We start from the raw sequence: 17,723 nt of genomic DNA on the forward strand, positions 1-17,723 counted from the left end.
TGTAACTCCAAATTGTCCTTCAAGTGATAAGTACATTACCCAACTAGTTGACAGAGAATGGAATAGAAATCCAGCTACCTATTGAAGTTGTCCCTCTGTAACAGACTTAGAAAATACGCACCCCATTAAAAAAACAACAACAGTATAAGAGAACCCAAGAATAAAAGCTCTGAACCTTAAAGAAGGGTGGAGTTCTGGAACTCTGAGGACACACCACTGGAACCCTGGAGCCATCAGGGAGAACACAGAGTACAGAAAGCTCAAATGATAGATTGCTTTAATTAACTGGGACATCTAATTGAATCATTGCATTTTTGGAGCCAATGATTAGATACTATGTATTGATACAACTGTAATAGCCTGATTATTAATTAACATGGAGAGAGAAAAGGAAAAGCACATATGGAAATGCTCAGTAGAGTCTGGGTGATGTAGGGAATGTACTTGCCTGTCAGTCACACCTGGGAACAGGTGGTTGGCTGGAGTAGGTAAAGCCACTGCAAGCATTGGAAGAATTGAGATACATAAGCTCCTGAACAAAAAAGTTCCTTATTTTGGTTTGTTTTTGCTTACTAGTGCTTGGCTCCTGGCTTGTCGGACTCATGCTCCCCTGCATTTGCCCACATGGTTCACAGCTATGTGGATCCCACATAATGGACTGAGAGAATATAACTAGCTGAATGCTTTACTTGACCCAGTGCCACTATAGAAAAGAAATGTTGGACTCTATGTTTCTAGCTCTGTTGAATCCCCAGCTGCATTTCTTCAGACTGGATTAAGAGAAATGGGACTTTGTAAACCCAGGGATATAATTGCACAGAAATAAAAATCAGTCATCCTCCCATGAAAGTCTCAGAAAAAATTTTTTTCTCAAGATAATGTAAAGACACATGTCTGAGCACCCAGTGTAGTAGAGGATCCCCCAGTTCCACTAGTACTTCACTTCTGCTGATAACAATATTATCAACAAACTCCAAAGATGTCTGGAGATGATAAAGATTTAGTCTAGGGTCTCAGGGTTTGCGACTGGAAATACAAGTAGGCAATTCCGAGAGTGTTCCTAAGAAGAATGAAAAGCTAAGAATTCTTATAACAGAAATTACATTTTTCAGACTAGTAAATCTTGCATTATTAGCCTATGGATTAGTTTGAGACGGTAATCTGCTAGATGACTGGTGGCCTGAATAATATATATATATGTATATGTATACATATATATTTATAAATGTATATTATATATTATATATGAATAATAATATATATATCTGATGTTGTGGATAATGATTGTCAGGTGATTTTGGAACCTTATTTCAGGATGTAATGTAAGGGTTAGCTGGAGGTTTGATGAATACACAGGCATTGATCCATAGTTGGAAAGTTCAATAGTTTAAGTTACTAAGATATTTACAATTAAAATAGAAAAGTCAATATACTTTATTTTAGTAATGTAATAGCTTGATTATAGTGAGTCTATTTTATCTCTTCACCCTATTTTTCATGTGGTAACTATATCATAGTATGCAAATGTATCAAATTAATATTTTATACCTTAAATTTATACAAGTGGTATTACTTATACAATACTAGAATTATATTTTCACTTTGGAAAAAAAAGAAATCAAAGAAGAAAAAGCAGTAAGAAACACCTTACACATTGGGAGTCTTGCCGTTGCCCAGTATTGCCAGTAGTTGATCATGAGAAATGCCCCGATTAATTTTAGGTAAAAAGCTATACTTAATGAGTGATCAACTTAACATACTAGACAGAACTGTTACAAAGCAGATGTGTGGATTCAGTCACCAATGGTATTCAACCCCTTTGCAACTAGGACGTCAAGGCTTCATGTACTCCGTCGTTCACTGTGTTCTTCTTTTTTTTTTTTTCAGCTCAGCATTTTGAAAGCACTTGACCCCATTTCCACGTTGCAGACTTTTGCCCTAACAGATGTTAGTCCGATACAACCATGCCCTAGATGGGGCGAGATTTGCCGGAAAAGGAAGTAAGGAATGATAGGGGCGGGGCCCAGGTGAAGGCACGCAAAAACGACGTCATTGGCTGCGACACCATTTCCTTCCGCATCACCGTACAGCTCAGTTTCAACGGTGTTCTTGGACACGACATCTGCTATTGTTTCGTCAGGTGGGCGTCTTAAAGGAGTCGCTGTTTCGCCGGCATCACCGGATAAAAGTCGGAAACGCCAGGAAGCGGCCGGCACCATCATGCCTAAGAATAAAGGTAATTCCCTGGCACCACGATCTGTTCAGTCCAGTGCCCACAGGCCTGATTCGGGACCAAACGCATTTACCACTCATTTTTTTTTTTTTACGGTGGCTGGGAGATCCGGCCGTTCCAGTCTTGGGATAAAAGCTGGAGAGATACCAATGTGTTCCAGTTTGCTCACATTGGGGTGCAGCCGACGACATTTTTGTATTACTTCCTGCCGCGAGTCAGGGACACGTGGTGGTACTTGAGCATTAATACTTTCCCAAGACTGTTAATCAATTTTTAGCCTTCAAGGCTAATTCATACTCCTTTTGTTTTTTGTTTTTTATAAGCAGTTAATTATTGTTGTACGTATAATCCATTTTATTTTTTAACAGTACTTTAATTTTTGATACATAGGATAATCTATGGAAGTTTGCTTTCCTCCAGACCTTAACAGATTTTTAACATTCTCTTCTAAAACATGTGTTACACATTTACCAGAGTTTTCAGTCTTCCTGTCCAGTACACGAAACATTGTGGCATAAAGATTTCTACCCGCTCTTATTTTAAAGCAAACTTTGCAGGAAGACTCATACTTCACAACAAAGTTTATTTGGAACTTGTAAACTTGGACACCTCACTTAGATAAAGGAGAACACTTGCCACACACATTTCTGAAAGATATTCTGCTTGTTTTTATAGACCAGAGATGTTCCAATTTTTTATTTTTTTAAAATTACTTTTATTAATTTAGTTTTGTTACAGATATAATAGAGTAACTAATATAATTATAATAATATATTAATGTAATATAGATATAATAATAAGTTGGCCCTGCCCTTGTGGCTCAGTAGATTGAGCACCTGATAGGTATGTAATTATTTTTATTAATTTATTTCTGTTACATATGTTTCTCCTTTTTACCCCATGCACACCTTCCTCCCAATCCCCTGCCTCCCCCATCCCCAGCTTTATTGTCTATGTCCATTGGTTATGCAGACATGCATGTAAATTCTGCTGTTTATCTCTTCCTCCACAAAGCCCCTCCCTGAGGGTTGTCAGTCTGTAACTTACCTCTATGTCTCTGGATCTATTTTGTTCATCATTTTGTTTAGTTCATTATATTCCACAAATAAGTGAGATCATGTGATATGATCTCTGCTTGGCTTGTTTTGCTTAGGATAACACTCTCCAGGTTTCTCCAGGTGGTCTCAAAGGATAAGATATCTTTCTTACAGTTGCATAGATGTTCCATTATTTTAAATGCCCTCATAATATCTATTTCAAAAAAAGAAAAAGAAAAAAAACATCAACAGCAAATATATACATCAAAAACTTTATAAAAAATTAAATCAGTTTACAACCATTTTATTACAGCCTTCAAGAAATCTGTGATAATTCATTCCTAGGACCTAACCTTACTTATGTTCACCTTTCTGCTTCACAGCTGGCATGAAAATCTACTTCATTTCCTCTTTCTAGCACTCACCACTTACTCCTTGCAGTTCTGTACCACCCCATTCAGTGCATTGTTGTCTCCATCTCCCAAACAAATAGTTTTACTGCTGATTTCTAAGAGACACTGAGAGTGTCTTTCTAGGTACGTATATGTTAGAAAAGGGTTATAGCTTTCTGCTAACCTGTAAAATTGTACATTAGCTCACAGGTAATAACTAGATCACTTTAAAAGGTATCTTATTCTCACTTTTAGTTCTACTGATGAAATTTCAAAACATACAGCTCACTAACTTATATACTATAAAATTAATAGTCCTGTTTATGGACATGACATTAGTACAACCTAGGTAATCTAATAAATGTTCTTGATGCCATCTCCCTATGCATAGTCCATCCTTAGACAAATCCGGTTCCCCTTGGTTCTGTAGGACTTTTAAACTTAATGCCTAAGAAAGGTTCCATCACAGAATATCTCCAAAACACATCTGATTTGTTTAAGAAAGATTGTAAATTTTGGTTTAGTTTACTTTTGAATATACAATGATCAGTTCTAATCTCATTTTTTAAGAGAGATGTTAAAGTGGATTCTAGTATGTGACAATAAGGGGGTGATGATGGTATGGTTAATTCAGGCAAATTGACAACATTTGAAAATTTGAGGCACAATAGAAAATATAGATACAGTCGGCCTTTGTTTATCACGGTTAATCAGTTCCAGACTCTACCACGATAGATGAATGTTTACAAAGTAGGATTCTTTATTTATATACAGTTGTACCTCGCCACTTTATGCTTCAACTTTCATGGCTTCACCCTATTTGAAAAAACCACGATAGAGTGAAGCTGCAAAAGTCGAAGTGCTAAGTGGCGAGGGACGACTGTATAATAATAAATTGGTCCTACTCTCGTGGCTCAGTGTATTGAGCATTCCATGGACTAAGAGGTCCCTGTTTGATTCCCGGTGAGGGCACATGCCTAGGTTGTGGGCTCTATCTCTAGTAGGGGGCAGGAGACAGCCACTCAATGTATCTCACCTTTGATGTTTCTATCTCTCCCTCTGGGAAAAGAATCAATAAAAACATATTTTAAATAATAAATAACTCTGGCTGGTTTAGCTCAGTAGTTAAAGTGTTGGCCCTCAGATCAAAGAGTCTTGGGTTCAATTCTGGTCAAGAGCACATACCTCAGTTGCAGTTTGGTCCCAGTCCTGGTCAGGGTCTCAGGAGGCAATCAATCAATGTGTTTCTTGCATCAATGTTTCTCTATCTCTCTCTTTTTCTCCCCTTTCCTTGGACCCTCCCTTCATCCCCCCTTCCCACTCTATTGGAAGAAAATGAAAAAATATCCTGAGTTGAGGATTTAAATAAATAGGTAAATCAATAAATGAAATACATTGGAACTTATACTTCTGAATTTAAAAATTGCAACATCCATTCATTTAAAACCCTCTGTGTACCACTGTCAGATCCCTCTTACTCTTTTTATTGGAGATACTCATTCTGAATTTCATGTTTCAATTCATGTGTAAAACCATTTCTGTTGTGTCCTAGGTTACTAGTTGAAAGGGTTCTTTTTAAAAGTCTAAATTTCATGAGGTGAGGTTTACTAATGTAGACAAAAATTCTAGCAGTTTTTCTTTTCAATATGTTCTTTTCTTTATTGATTTTAGAGAGAGAGGGAGATAGAAACATTGATAAGAGAGAACATCTATTGGCCATATCTTTCATGCCCCCCACTTGGGATTTGGCCAACAACCTGGGCATGTGTGCTTACCAGGAATCAGACCCGTGACCTCTTGGTGCAAATGTCACTGCTCAGCCACTGAGCTACACCAGCCAGTCTCTTGTTGTTTTTATTTATTTGAAAATATAAAAGCACAGTGATCATGGTATTGGTGAGGATTATCCAAATAAATGTAATAAACTACATTGGTCCATGTGTTGAGAAACTGTTGCTTTGAGCTCATTCTTATTTAGCTTCTTTTCTTCAGAAATCTTGGAAACCGATCCTCAAATCAGGAAAAAGGGATTCCTCTGGCGCATTCATGAAGAATTTAGGATTAAATGTTTCTATGCTTCAAGGGTATTGATACATATGATCTTTAAATTATCATTCCTTTTGAAATGAATGAACTGCTTTGGGTTTGCTCATTTGAAAAAATGCCTAACATTTTCTGTAGTAAAGTGTTCTGGCTCAATAGAACCAACCCAGAGACCGCCAGAGCCAAATTAAAGCTAAGTTGAGAGCAAAGCTGGCCGGCGACTAATCCCACGTTCTCAGAGATCAGCCCTAACTTTCAGCTACTTTTTAATTTTATTTATTTATTTTCTTTCTTAATTAATTTATTTTTGTTATAGATATTTCCCCCTTTTCCCCCACTGATTCTCCGCTCCCCCTCCATCCACATCCTATCCTAAGCTTTGTTGTCCATGTCCATTGTTCATGCACACATGCATATAAGTTCTGTGGTTTACTTCTACCCCACCACCTCCTCTTCTGGGGACTGTCCGTCTGTACTCCACTTCCACATTTCCGGGACTACCCCATTCCTCAACCTGTTACGTTCATTATATTCCACAAATAAGTGAGATCATATGATACTTGTCTTTCTCTGTTTGGCTTGTTTCGCTTAGGATAATACTTCCCAGGTCTCTCCATGTCATCTCAAAGGATAAGAGATCTTTCTTTTTTACAGCTGCATAGTACTTCATTGTGTATATGTACCACAGCTTTTTTATTCATTCGTCTACTGATGGACATTTGGGCTATTTCCAGATCTTAGCTATTGTAAATAGTGTTGCTATGAACTTGGGGCTACATATATTCTTTCTGAGTGGTGTTTTGGTTGTTCTAGGGTATATTCCTTGAAGTAGAATCACTGGATAAAATGTTAGTTCATTTTTTAATTTTTTGAGCTAACACTGTAGTGTTTTCCATAGTGGCTGCACCAGTTTGCAGTCCCACCAACAGTATACTAGAGTCCCTTTTTTTCCACACCCTTTACCAACACTTCTTGTTTGATGAATTGTTGATGGCGGCCATCTGACAGGTATTAGGTGATATCTCATTGTTGCTTTAATTTGCATATCTCTGATGATTAGTGATGTTGAGCATTTCTTCATGTGTCTCTTGTTCATTTGTATGTCCTGTTTGGAGAGGTGTCTGTTTAGTTCCTCTGCCCATTTTTTAATTGGGCTCTTTTTCTTCTTTTTGTTGAGTTGTATGAGCACTCTATATATATCATGGAAATTAACCCCTTATCTGATATATCATTAGCAATTATGTTCTCCCATACAGTGGGTAGCCTTTCCATTTTGATGATTGTATCTTCTGCTGTGCAGAAGCTTTTGAGTTTCTGTAGTCCCATGTGTTTATTTTCCCCTTTGCTTCTGTTGCTTTAGGTGATGTATCAGTGAAAATTCTGCTGTGTATGATGTCTGAAATTTTGTGGCCTACAGTTTCTTCTAGGAATTTTATGGATTCATGAGTCACATTTAAGTCTTTTATCCATTTTGAAATTATTTTTTTGTATGGTGTAAGTTGATAGTCTAGTTTCATTTTTTTGCAAGTAGCTGTTCAGTTTTCCCAACACCATTTATTAAAGAGGCTGTCTTTACTCCACTGTATGCTCTTGTCCCATTTGTCAAATATTAATTGAGCATATTGTCTTGGGTTCATTTCTGGGTTCTCTGTTCTGTTCCACTGGTCTATATGCCTGTTTCTGTGCCAGTACCAGGCTGTTTTGATTACAGTGTCTTTGTAGCATAACCTGAAATCTGGTAGTATGATTCCTCCCACTTTGTTCTTCTTTTTCAAGATTGCTGTGGCTACTCAGGGTCTTTTTTTGATTCCTTATGAACTTTTGAAGTATTTGTCCTAGTTCTGGGAAGTATATTGTTGGTATTTTGATGGGAATTACATTGAATCTATAGATTGCTTTGGGTAGTATAGACATTTTAATGATGTTAATTCTTCCCATCCATGAACAGGGTATGTGCTTCTACTTTTTTTTTTTTTTTTATCCTCACCCGAGGACATTTTTCCACTTTTTGTTCAGGTAGAGTGGGAGGGAGAGAGAGGAACAGAGGGAGAGAAACATCGATGTGAAGGGACACATCGAGTGGCTGCCACCCGCACAACCGACCAGGGCCGGGGACAAACTGCAACCGAGGTACATGCCCTTAGTGGGAACTGAACCCGGGTCTCTCAGGACCGCAGGCTGACGCTGTAACTGCTGAGCCAAACCGGCCAGGGCTATGCTTCTACTTTTTTATATCTTCCTCTATTTCTTTTTCAATGACTTGTAGTTTTCTGCGAATAGGTCCTTTATTTCTTTGGTTAAGTTTATTCCTAGGTGTCTTAATTTTTTAGCTGTGATAGTAAATGGGATTTTTTTTTTAGTTTGTCTTTCTGTGAGTTCATCATTGGTGTATAAGAATTCCGTTGAGCCCTGGCCGGTTTGGCTCAGCGGTTAGAGCGTCGGCCTGCGGTCCTGAGAGACCTGGGTTAGGTTCCCGCTAAGGGCGCGTACCTCGGTTGCTGTTTGTCCCCGGCCCTGGTCGGTCGTGTGGGTGGCAGCCACTATATGTGTTCCTTTCACATCGATGTTTCTCTCTCTCTCTCTGTTCTTCTCTCTTCCTCCCACTCTATCTGAACAAAAAATGGAAAGATGTCCTCGGGTGAGGATAAAAAAGAAAAAAAAAGAATTCCGTTGATTTCTTGACGTTTATTTTGTATCCTGCTGCTTTGCCAAATTCATTTATGAAGTCTAGTAAATTTTGATGGAGTCTTTGGGGTTTTCTATGTATAATATAATGTCATCTGCGAATAATGACTGTTTCACTTCCTCTTTTCTAATTTGGATCCCTTTTATTTTTTCTTCCTGTCTGATTGTTGTGGCTAAGACTTCCAGTACTATGTTAAATAAGAGTGGCAAAAGTGGACATCCCTGTCTTGTTCCTTTTCTTAAGTGAAATGCTTTTAGTTTTGTCCACTGAGTATGATGTTGGCTGTATGTCTTTTATATATGGCCATTATTATGTCAAGATATGATCCTTCTATTCCGAGATTGAGCGTTTTTATCAGAAATGGGTGCTGGATTTTGTCGAATGCTTTTTCAGCATCTATTGATATGATCATATGCTTTTTATCTTTCATTTTTTATGTGATGTATCACCTTTATTGATTTGCGTATATCGTACCAGCCTTGCATCCCTGGGATGAATCATTTTTTTGATGTATTGCTGGATTTGATTTGGTAGGTTTTTTTTTTTCCAGGATTTTGGCATCAATGTTCATCAGGGATATTGGTCTGTAGTTTTCTTTCTTTGTAGTGTCTTTTTCTGGTTTTGGAATTAGAATCATGCTGGCCGCATAAACGAGTTTGGAAGTCTTTCTTCTTCTTGAATTTTTGAAATAGTTTGAGGAGAATAGTTATTAGTTCTTCTTTGAATGTTCGGTAAAATTCTCCCATGAAGGTGTCCAGGTCTGGGCTTTTGTTTACTGGGAGAGTCTTGATTACATCTTCAATTTCTTTTGATGTTATTGGTATGTTCAAGTTTTCTATCCTCGGTTCAGTTTTGGGATAATGTGTATTTCTAGAAATTTGTCCATTTTGCTTAGAATGTCAAACTTGTTGCTGTATAATTGTTCATAATATTTGTTCACAATCCTTTATATTTCTGTGGTGTCAGCTATTATTTCTCCTCTTTCATTTCTCATATTGTGTAGGTGGGTTCTCTCTCTTTTTTTCTTGGTGAGTCTAGCTAAGGGTCCATCAATCTTGTTTATCTTTTCAAAGAACCAACTCTTTGTTTCATTGATCCTTTGAATTGTTTTTTTGGTCTTCATGCCATTTATTTCTGCTCTGATCTTTACTATTCCTTCCTTCTACTTGCTCTGGGGATTTCTTTCTGTTTGCTCTCTTGTTCTTTAAGTTGTGATAGTAGACAGTCTATTAGAAATTTTTCTTGCTTCTTGAGGTAGGCCTGTAGTGCTATGAGCTTCCTTCTTGGAACTGCTTTCACTGCATACCATAGATTTTGTGTTGTTGTGTGTTCATTTTCATTGGTTTCCAGAGTTTTTAAATTCTTCCTTGATCTCCTCGGTAACCCATTCATTGTTTAATAACATGCTATTTAGCCTCCATGTGTGAAATATCTTTGCATGTTCTTGTTGCAGTTGATTTCTGGTTTCATTCCTTTGTGATCTGAAAAGATGCTTGATATGATTTCAGTCTTCTTGAACTTGTAGAGACTTAGTTTGGTCTATCTTTGAGAATCTCCTATGTGCATTTGAGAAGAATGTGAATTCTGCAGTTTTGGGGTTTTATTATCTGTAGATGTCTATTAAATCTATTTGATCTAGCGCTTCATTTAGAGTCTGTTTCCTTGTTAATTTTTTTGTCTAGAAGATCTATCCAGTGATGACAGCGGGGTGTTGAAGTTTCCTGTTATTATTGTATTGCTGTTGATTTCTCCTTTGAAGTACTCCAAAAGATTTTTAATGTATGTTGGTGCTCTTATATTGGGTGCAAAAAATGTTTACCAACGTTATATTTTTCTGTTGGATAGATCATTTCAATATTATGTAGTGGCCTTTTTTGTCTCTAGTTGTGGCCTTCATTTTGAAATCTATTTTATCAGATATGAGTATTGCTACCCCAGCTTTTTTTTGCCTTCTGTTTGCTTGAAAGATTTTTTTCCATCCCTTCCCTTTCAACCTATGTCAGTCTTTTGTTATGAGGTGGTTTTCTTGTAAACAACATATATGTGAGTCATGCTTTCTCATTCAGTCAGCTACTCTGTTTCTTTTTATCGGAGCATTTGAACCATTCTCATTTAAGGTAATAATTGATATGTACTTATTTATAGCCATTTTTATTTAGTGTGGTATTTTTTTTCTTTCTATTTTTTTTTTTTTAACCAATTACAGCAGTCCTTTAACCATATGTTGCAGTGGTGGTTTGGTGTTAATATAGTCCCTTAGCCTGTTTTTGTCTGGAATGCTCTTTATTTGATCTTCTATTTTGAATGATGGCTTTGCTGGATGGTATAGTCTTGAATTCAGATCCTTGTTTTTCATGACCTTGATTACTTCATGTCACTCCCTTCTGGCCTGTAGTGTTTCTATTGAGAAGTCAGCTGAGAGCCTTATGGGGTTTCCTTTGTAGGTAACCTGTTGCTTATCTCTTGCTGCTTTTAGGATTCTCTCTTTGTCTTTAATTCTTGGCATTTTGATTACTGTTTATCTTGGTGTGGGCCTGTTTGGGTTCTTCTTACTTGGGGCTCTCTGTGCTTCTTAAACCTGAATGCCTTTTTTCTTCACCAAGTTAGGAAAGTTTTCTGTCACTCTTTCTTCAAATATATTCTCTAACCCTTGCCCATTTTCTTCCTCTTTGGGGACTTCTATGAAGCAAATGTTAATTATGTTTTCAGTTGTCCCACAGTTCTCTTAAGCTATCTCTCTGTTTCCTAATTGATTTTTCTTTTGGGTTTTCTGCTTGGTTTATTTTTTTTTCTACCCTGTTCTCTAATTCACTGATCCAGCCCTCAGCTTCCTCTGCTCTTTTGGTTCCTCCTTCCAATGTGTTCTTAATTTCTGCTATGTCATTCTTCATTTCCACTTGTTTAGTTTTCAGTGTTTCTATATCTTTACCCATGGTGCTGATGTCCTTACTTATGCTGTTGATCTTCCTCAAGATCTTTGCTCTGAAGTCTATCTCTGATAATTTGCTTAACTGCATTTCATTGATCTCATATTTGATAGAGTTCTCTTGTTCTTTCATTTGGGATTTGTTTCTTTTTGTCACCATTTTGGCTTTCTCACTGGATGTTGGAGTCTGACAAATTTTCCTGTGGGTATTGGTGTTCTGCTGTTTGTGGCTCCCTCTACTGGGTTTGGACAAGCCTGTGTTAAACACCACTGTCAAGTCTTATTTTGCTGGGTAGATTTGCAAGCCCAGGAAAGGTTCAGTTTATCGTAAAGCTTTTTCCTGGTAGCTAATAGTCTCAGTTACTCAGTGCCTTGGAATGTTTCCCTGGTGTTCTGCCTAGGAGTTTTTCCAGAGTGTGGGATAGATGCTGGTTGTTAATGAGCCTTAATTTGCATTTTTTGCCTTACCTGGGAAAAGCTGAATATCTGAGGTGGGGGCAGCTGCTGCTTTTCCCTTTCAGCTCTGGGAAAGAGCACACTGGCCACTGTTCTTTGTGTCTGCAACTCTGCAAAAATTCTGAGTGCCCTCCAAATCCCAGGTGTCCCCACAAAGTCTGCCAGCCCAGTCTGTCTTCCCTCTGCCCTAGTCCCCAGGAGAGTGGCTGTGGCTGTTTTAGTGCTCTGTCCTGGCTGTCTGCTTTGTGGAGAGGGCTGGGTCTTTATTCCACAAGGACATTGTCCACGCCTAAGACTGCTACTGTCTGTGGGCTCCCAGCCCTCCACCTTCTCACGCCTCTTCAAATCCTACCAGTGTTCCTGGTTATATGGTCTTGTCCTGCTGCTTTTCTGGTGTTGGGCTTCTGGCTGTCTGCGGCTTCTGTGACAGGCACCTTGGGAGCTCCACTGCTGTACACTGGTCTGTGTTGACGTCGATTGTCCACTGGTCCAATAGTGCCAGGTGCCCTGGTTGGCTCAGGTTGCTGGGCCCTAGATGCTCCCACTGCCTCCTCCCAGGGAAGGGATCTATAGTGCTGGGATCTTCTAGGACCTCTCAGTGGCGCAGGGAGAAGCACCCTGGAGAGCCGCTTACCGTGGCAGCTGGCTGCTCCCGTCCACAGCACAGGAACTTTCTGCTCCCTGTCTCTGCACTGCTCATGTTTAATCGTCCACCTTCACGTCCACTCACACTCTCACACATTAGCTCACTCGGTCACACACTCACCTTCCCTCTGTCCTGCTGCCATTTTCTTCTACTTTTTTATTTTATAGGGTGTTTTTTACAAACTTCCGCAACTGGCATTTCTTGTTGGCCTTGTGGGGAGCAAGCAAGGAAGTAGAGAAGCGAAGGCAGTTAGTGATAACGGGAGGGAATGAAGGTGGGAGGGAGCTGAAGCGGAAGGGAACTGGGTGAACTGGGTCATCGCATATTCATCCTGCTATTCATTTTATTTTCTAAGTTCTAAAAACTAAGAAATTTGCTTCGAGGACAAATTCATTTAGAGGAGTACCAGGCCAGGTGGTACTGACTCAGTGTGCCTCTGAAAGCTTCATAGTTGGCCTTTTGTTTATTTAATCTGGATGAGGTGATAAGAGCAGGCCAGTACACAAAGCAGGTATGATCCTTGTCCTAAAGGAACTGGCATGACTACTAGCTTGAAATACAGAATACTTTTCCCTTGTAGGAAATCAGTTTTTTGTATCCTAGAATGCATAAGAAAATGAATCCAGATTGGTTGAGAACATGGGGAAGCCCAACTCCCTTTTACTATGGCACAAAACAATAGGAGACTGCTCCAGGAGGGACTGCCCTAGAAGGTACATTCAAGATGTTTGTTATTAAAGTGGCCATTTGCACATTTGGATTCTTACTGGGGTGTGAACTTGTTTGAAAATCTTTCCAGAGGTCCCCAAATTACCATTCACAGCTTCTCTTTCACCTAGTGTAAATGACCACTTTTATGATTCAGCTTCTGGAATAGGAAAAAGATCCTATGGAGCATTACCTCAGTTTCTTAATTATTCAGTAGAAAGTCTCACTGAAATAAAATTATACCATCCAAGTATGTTCTACTTTTGGAACAGCAATCATTAAAAAATACAGTTAAGTAATATTTTATATGTTTAGCATGGTATAGTTATAGCAGAGGACTAAATAATACTCCCTTTTTGCTGATGAGAATGTTAATTAGTGTAGCTCATCAAAAGCCTAGGAAGGAGATACCTAAACTTGAACCTAGAATTCTATAAAAATTTACCCTTTGGATTTTTCTGTGTGTAGTAATCTTTAATTCACCATTATGTAACAACAGTGAAACATTAGTAGTGACCAAAATAAGGAATTGGATATACTCTAACCATTAAATTGTATCTCAGGCTGTGGTTCTTGATATCAAAAGACATTTGGGACAAATTATTAAGTGGGATTTTAAAAGAGTTCTATTTTTACTTGGAAAACATAGACCATAAGATGTTAACAGTTATCTCTTATAACAGAGTTTTTATTCTGCATACTTTTAAATGACATACTTTTATGTCAGAAAAATCCAGATACAAATGGTGAAAGGTATAGGGGGTTGATACTATTTTAATCTTGTAAATGACTAAAAGGTTCCCTTTGGTACATTAAAATGGAACTGATTGGGTAACCGTTTTAGGTAAATTTTAAAAAGTTTTACTGAGAGTTCTGTTAGTGTTATAGTGCTACTTAAATTATGACATTTTTTGCCCAGCTTTTGTGGCTCAGTGGTTGAGCATTGACCCATGCACCAAGAGGTTGCTGGTTTGATTCCTGGTCAGGGCACATGCCCAGGTTGTGGGCCAATCCCCAGTTGGGGGCATGCAGGAGGTGTCCAATTGATGTTCTCTCTCATTGATGTTTCTCTCTCTCTAAAATCAATAAAAAAACATTTTTTTAATTATGATATTTTAAAAATGTCCTCTGATTTTGTAATGTTTATGGCTTGTTTTATAATTTAGTCTATAAAATAAGATTATTACATTTGATTTTTTAATTCACGTTTTTACTCAATTAGGTAAAGGAGGTAAAAACAGGCGTAGGGGTAAGAATGAGAACGAATCTGAGAAAAGAGAATTAGTCTTTAAAGAGGATGGACAAGGTAAGACTTTTTAAAGTTAACATTTTTTTTAGTGTGAATTTTAGTCTTAAACCTGAGAGCAATCAATCATAATCCTGAGGAGCTATTCATATGTCTCTACTTTGCTTGTCCTCACTTGTAGTCCTTTATATTTCTCCATTATTTGTCTGTTAAATAACCAACTATATACTAGGTCTGAGTAGAAGATTAACTGGTAACATTTTGTAATAATAGATTTTATCACTTTGTATGGAATAGCATGATCTAACTGACAGTGAATTTTAGGATTTAAGTCAAATTAATCCTGAATGCTGTCATTGAAAATTTCATTATCCTGTGTGGTAGTGAGTGATGTTATGCATTATTCAGTAGACCATGGATGTTTGTGAGGGCTTTTGGTCCTCAGTTCTCTGGTGCCACTAGTATATCGTGTAATAAAACATGAAGGTAATAAATTGACTGTTAATGTTAAACTTACAGAAAAGTTAGAATATGAGTTCAAAACTTCCATCTATTTTTTTACCCAGATTTACTAATTTTTAAGATTTTTCTACATTTTCTTTCTCTTTGTACACATGTACATTTTTTCCTAACTTTTTAAACTTTCTTATATATATATTTACAGATTTCAACATATACTACTTCAGCATACATCTCCTGAGAACAAGGACTTTTTATAACAACAATAGAACTATTACTGAAATCATACTATTTTCTAGTATTGTTCTGTCTACTGTGGTAGCCTCTAGCCATATGCAGCTATTTAAGTGAATTGAAATTCAAATTTTGAGCTAGTGATTATCGTATTGTTCAAATTAGATATTTAATGTTCCACCAACAGAAAATTCTGTTAGATTGTGCTGACCCAGTATATAAACTGTATCATGTTTCTCCAGTTGTTTCAGTATTTCTAGCACTTTGCAACAAAACTATGTGATCATTCATGCCATACATGCAAAACACAAAGGAAATAACATTTTTATTAGTTATATAAAACATATTTTCTAGTGAGATAGTCTGTTATTTAGCTATTATCTTTCTCACTTCCATTAGAAGTTTGTTTTCAGGGCTCATTTCTAATTTTTTCTCCTTTTTACCAATGTTGAAGAAGTGCTAGGTTCATGGCTGTGATCAAAGGGACTTACAGCCATATATCAATCCCACAACTTGTATCTGGTTTATCTCTCAGTATAATTATAAATTTGTTTAGGCTCTTTTTGCAGTTAGGTTAGTACATTTTAGTACTGTGAATTTTTTTTTTTGGTATGTGCCCCTAGAGGGAACCGAACCCGGGACTCTCTGGTCCATAGGCCAACGCTCCAACCGCTGAGCCAAACCGGCCAGGGTAGTAGTGTGAAAATTTTATAGTAATACCTGTTTCTCTCTTTTCACTTCCACTCTCTTGCTTTTGTCATTTATACCTGGAAAGAGACTGTCTCATACTGTCTAAATCTCATGTATTATCAATCTTATCTAGTGGCAGAGGAATCAGTTGGCTTCTTGAGGACACTGGAAGTATTTTAATTAAATATTTGGCATTTTATCAGGAACATTTTTTTAAGAACGATATTTGTCAAGATATTCTGAAGTAAACAAAAGTTTATTGAAAAATAACCTACTGTTTTAGTCACTCAAGTTTCTGAGGGAAAGGAGAGCCAGGATTGGGCTAATAACTAAGTGAGAAAGATTGATAAGCCAGTGTTATAATGTACATTTTGGAATGAGTCACTTTGTTGTATAAAAGTAGAGCATATAGTTATGAATAAGGAGTGAATGAATTTACTCAAAATAAGAAGATAATTAAAATATTCCTGATAAGAGAGAGTTTGTCATGGAAATGCCTATGACAAATTATTGATTCTGTAGACTTTCATTTTAATTTTTATTTTTTATCCTCACCCGCGGACATTTTTCCATTTTTTGTTCAGATAGAGTGGGAGGGAGAGAGAAAGAGGAGAGAGAGAGAGAGAGAGAGAGAGAGAGAGAGAGGAAGAGAGAGAAACATCTGCGTGAAAGGGACACATTGAGTGGCTGCCACCCACACGACCAACCAGAGCTGGGGACAAACTGCAAGCAAGGTATGCAGCCTTAGCGGGAATCACACCTGGGTCTCTCTGCACCGCAGGCTGACGCTCTAACCGCTGAGCTAAAGCGGCCATGGTGACTTTCATTTTCTTTAAAAATAAAAGGGTGAAGTTAATAAGCATGGCTGGAAGAGGCTATAGAATTTTTGTGTATGTGTATATGGCTTGAAAGAACATCCATTTATTATTATTTTACAGTTTTTGTAGGTCAGAAGTTTTGGGCAGGGCTAAACTGGTTTCTCTGCTTAGGGTCTCTTAAAGTTGAAATCAAGGTTTCTTTCTGGAGCTTGTTTTCTCTTCTGAGTTCACATTGTTGTTGACTAAATTCAGTTCCCTATGGCTGGAGGACTAACACTTACCTTTTTTTGCTAGGTGTGGGCTGGTAACAATCTCAGCATGGCTCACTCTATAGCCTTTCATACTAACAGTCTTCTGACTTAGTCCCCCTCCACTCATATATAATATAACAAAGTCATGGAAGTGACTAACACATCATCATTTGCCGTATGACACAGCCAATCATAACCTAATCAGGGATATGACTAGCCTGTGATATTCAGAAGTTCCATCTCCATTAAAGTGTAGGAGAACATACTAGGCCTCTACACCATGTGGTAGAAATCTTAGAAATCATCTGAGAATTCTGTCTACCACAACATGACAATAGAATTCAAAATTGAAAACCAAAATTATTAAACCATGTGACCGTTGAAGAGTTCTGTCATTTTTTTTTGAATAAAATTAGAATGTATCACCTTGAAAAGACTCTCAGGGTAGAATACTTAAGCTTTTTTGCATATCTGTCCTTAACCTTAAAAAACAAAATTATAGTTTGATTTAAATTGAGCAGTAAAAATATGTGTTAATTTCAGTTATTAATATTTTAAGAAAAATCCCACAGTATCTCATACTCTTTTTTTCCCCACCTCAGAATATGCTCAGGTAATCAAAATGTTGGGAAATGGACGATTAGAAGCAGTGTGCTTTGATGGTGTAAAGAGGTTATGTCATATCAGAGGAAAACTGAGAAAAAAGGTAGGTGTGGAGATTTAATTTATACCAAAAAAATTTTTTTAAAGAGTGGTTCTGTTTTAGATATATGTGGGCCAATCAACTTATTTTTCTGAGTTTCAAAGATAATTCTAAGAATTGTGATTTATAAGACAATGTAAAATAAGAACTTTTATAATAGAAAATTATGTTTACAAAAAATTATTTGCTTCTCTT

At 37.4% G+C, this 17,723-nt stretch overlaps 1 protein-coding gene across 1 annotated transcript in view; it reads left to right on the forward strand.

Annotated features, from left to right (window-relative positions):
* The first annotated feature begins 2,079 nt into the window (after nucleotides 1-2,079).
* LOC118643106 (eukaryotic translation initiation factor 1A, Y-chromosomal-like) overlaps nucleotides 2,080-17,723 on the forward strand; it is a 44,797-nt gene continuing 29,153 nt past the window's right edge. Inside the window, exons 1-3 of the mRNA XM_036280998.1 lie at nucleotides 2,080-2,236; nucleotides 14,350-14,433; nucleotides 17,428-17,531. Coding sequence (XP_036136891.1) covers nucleotides 2,221-2,236; nucleotides 14,350-14,433; nucleotides 17,428-17,531 — 204 coding nt within the window. The 5' untranslated portion in view covers nucleotides 2,080-2,220. The remainder of the gene's footprint in view (nucleotides 2,237-14,349; nucleotides 14,434-17,427; nucleotides 17,532-17,723) is intronic.

Source organism: Molossus molossus, unplaced genomic scaffold, assembly GCF_014108415.1.
Source record: "Molossus molossus isolate mMolMol1 unplaced genomic scaffold, mMolMol1.p scaffold_m16_p_30, whole genome shotgun sequence".
In the NCBI taxonomy this organism is placed as follows: domain Eukaryota; kingdom Metazoa; phylum Chordata; class Mammalia; order Chiroptera; family Molossidae; genus Molossus; species Molossus molossus.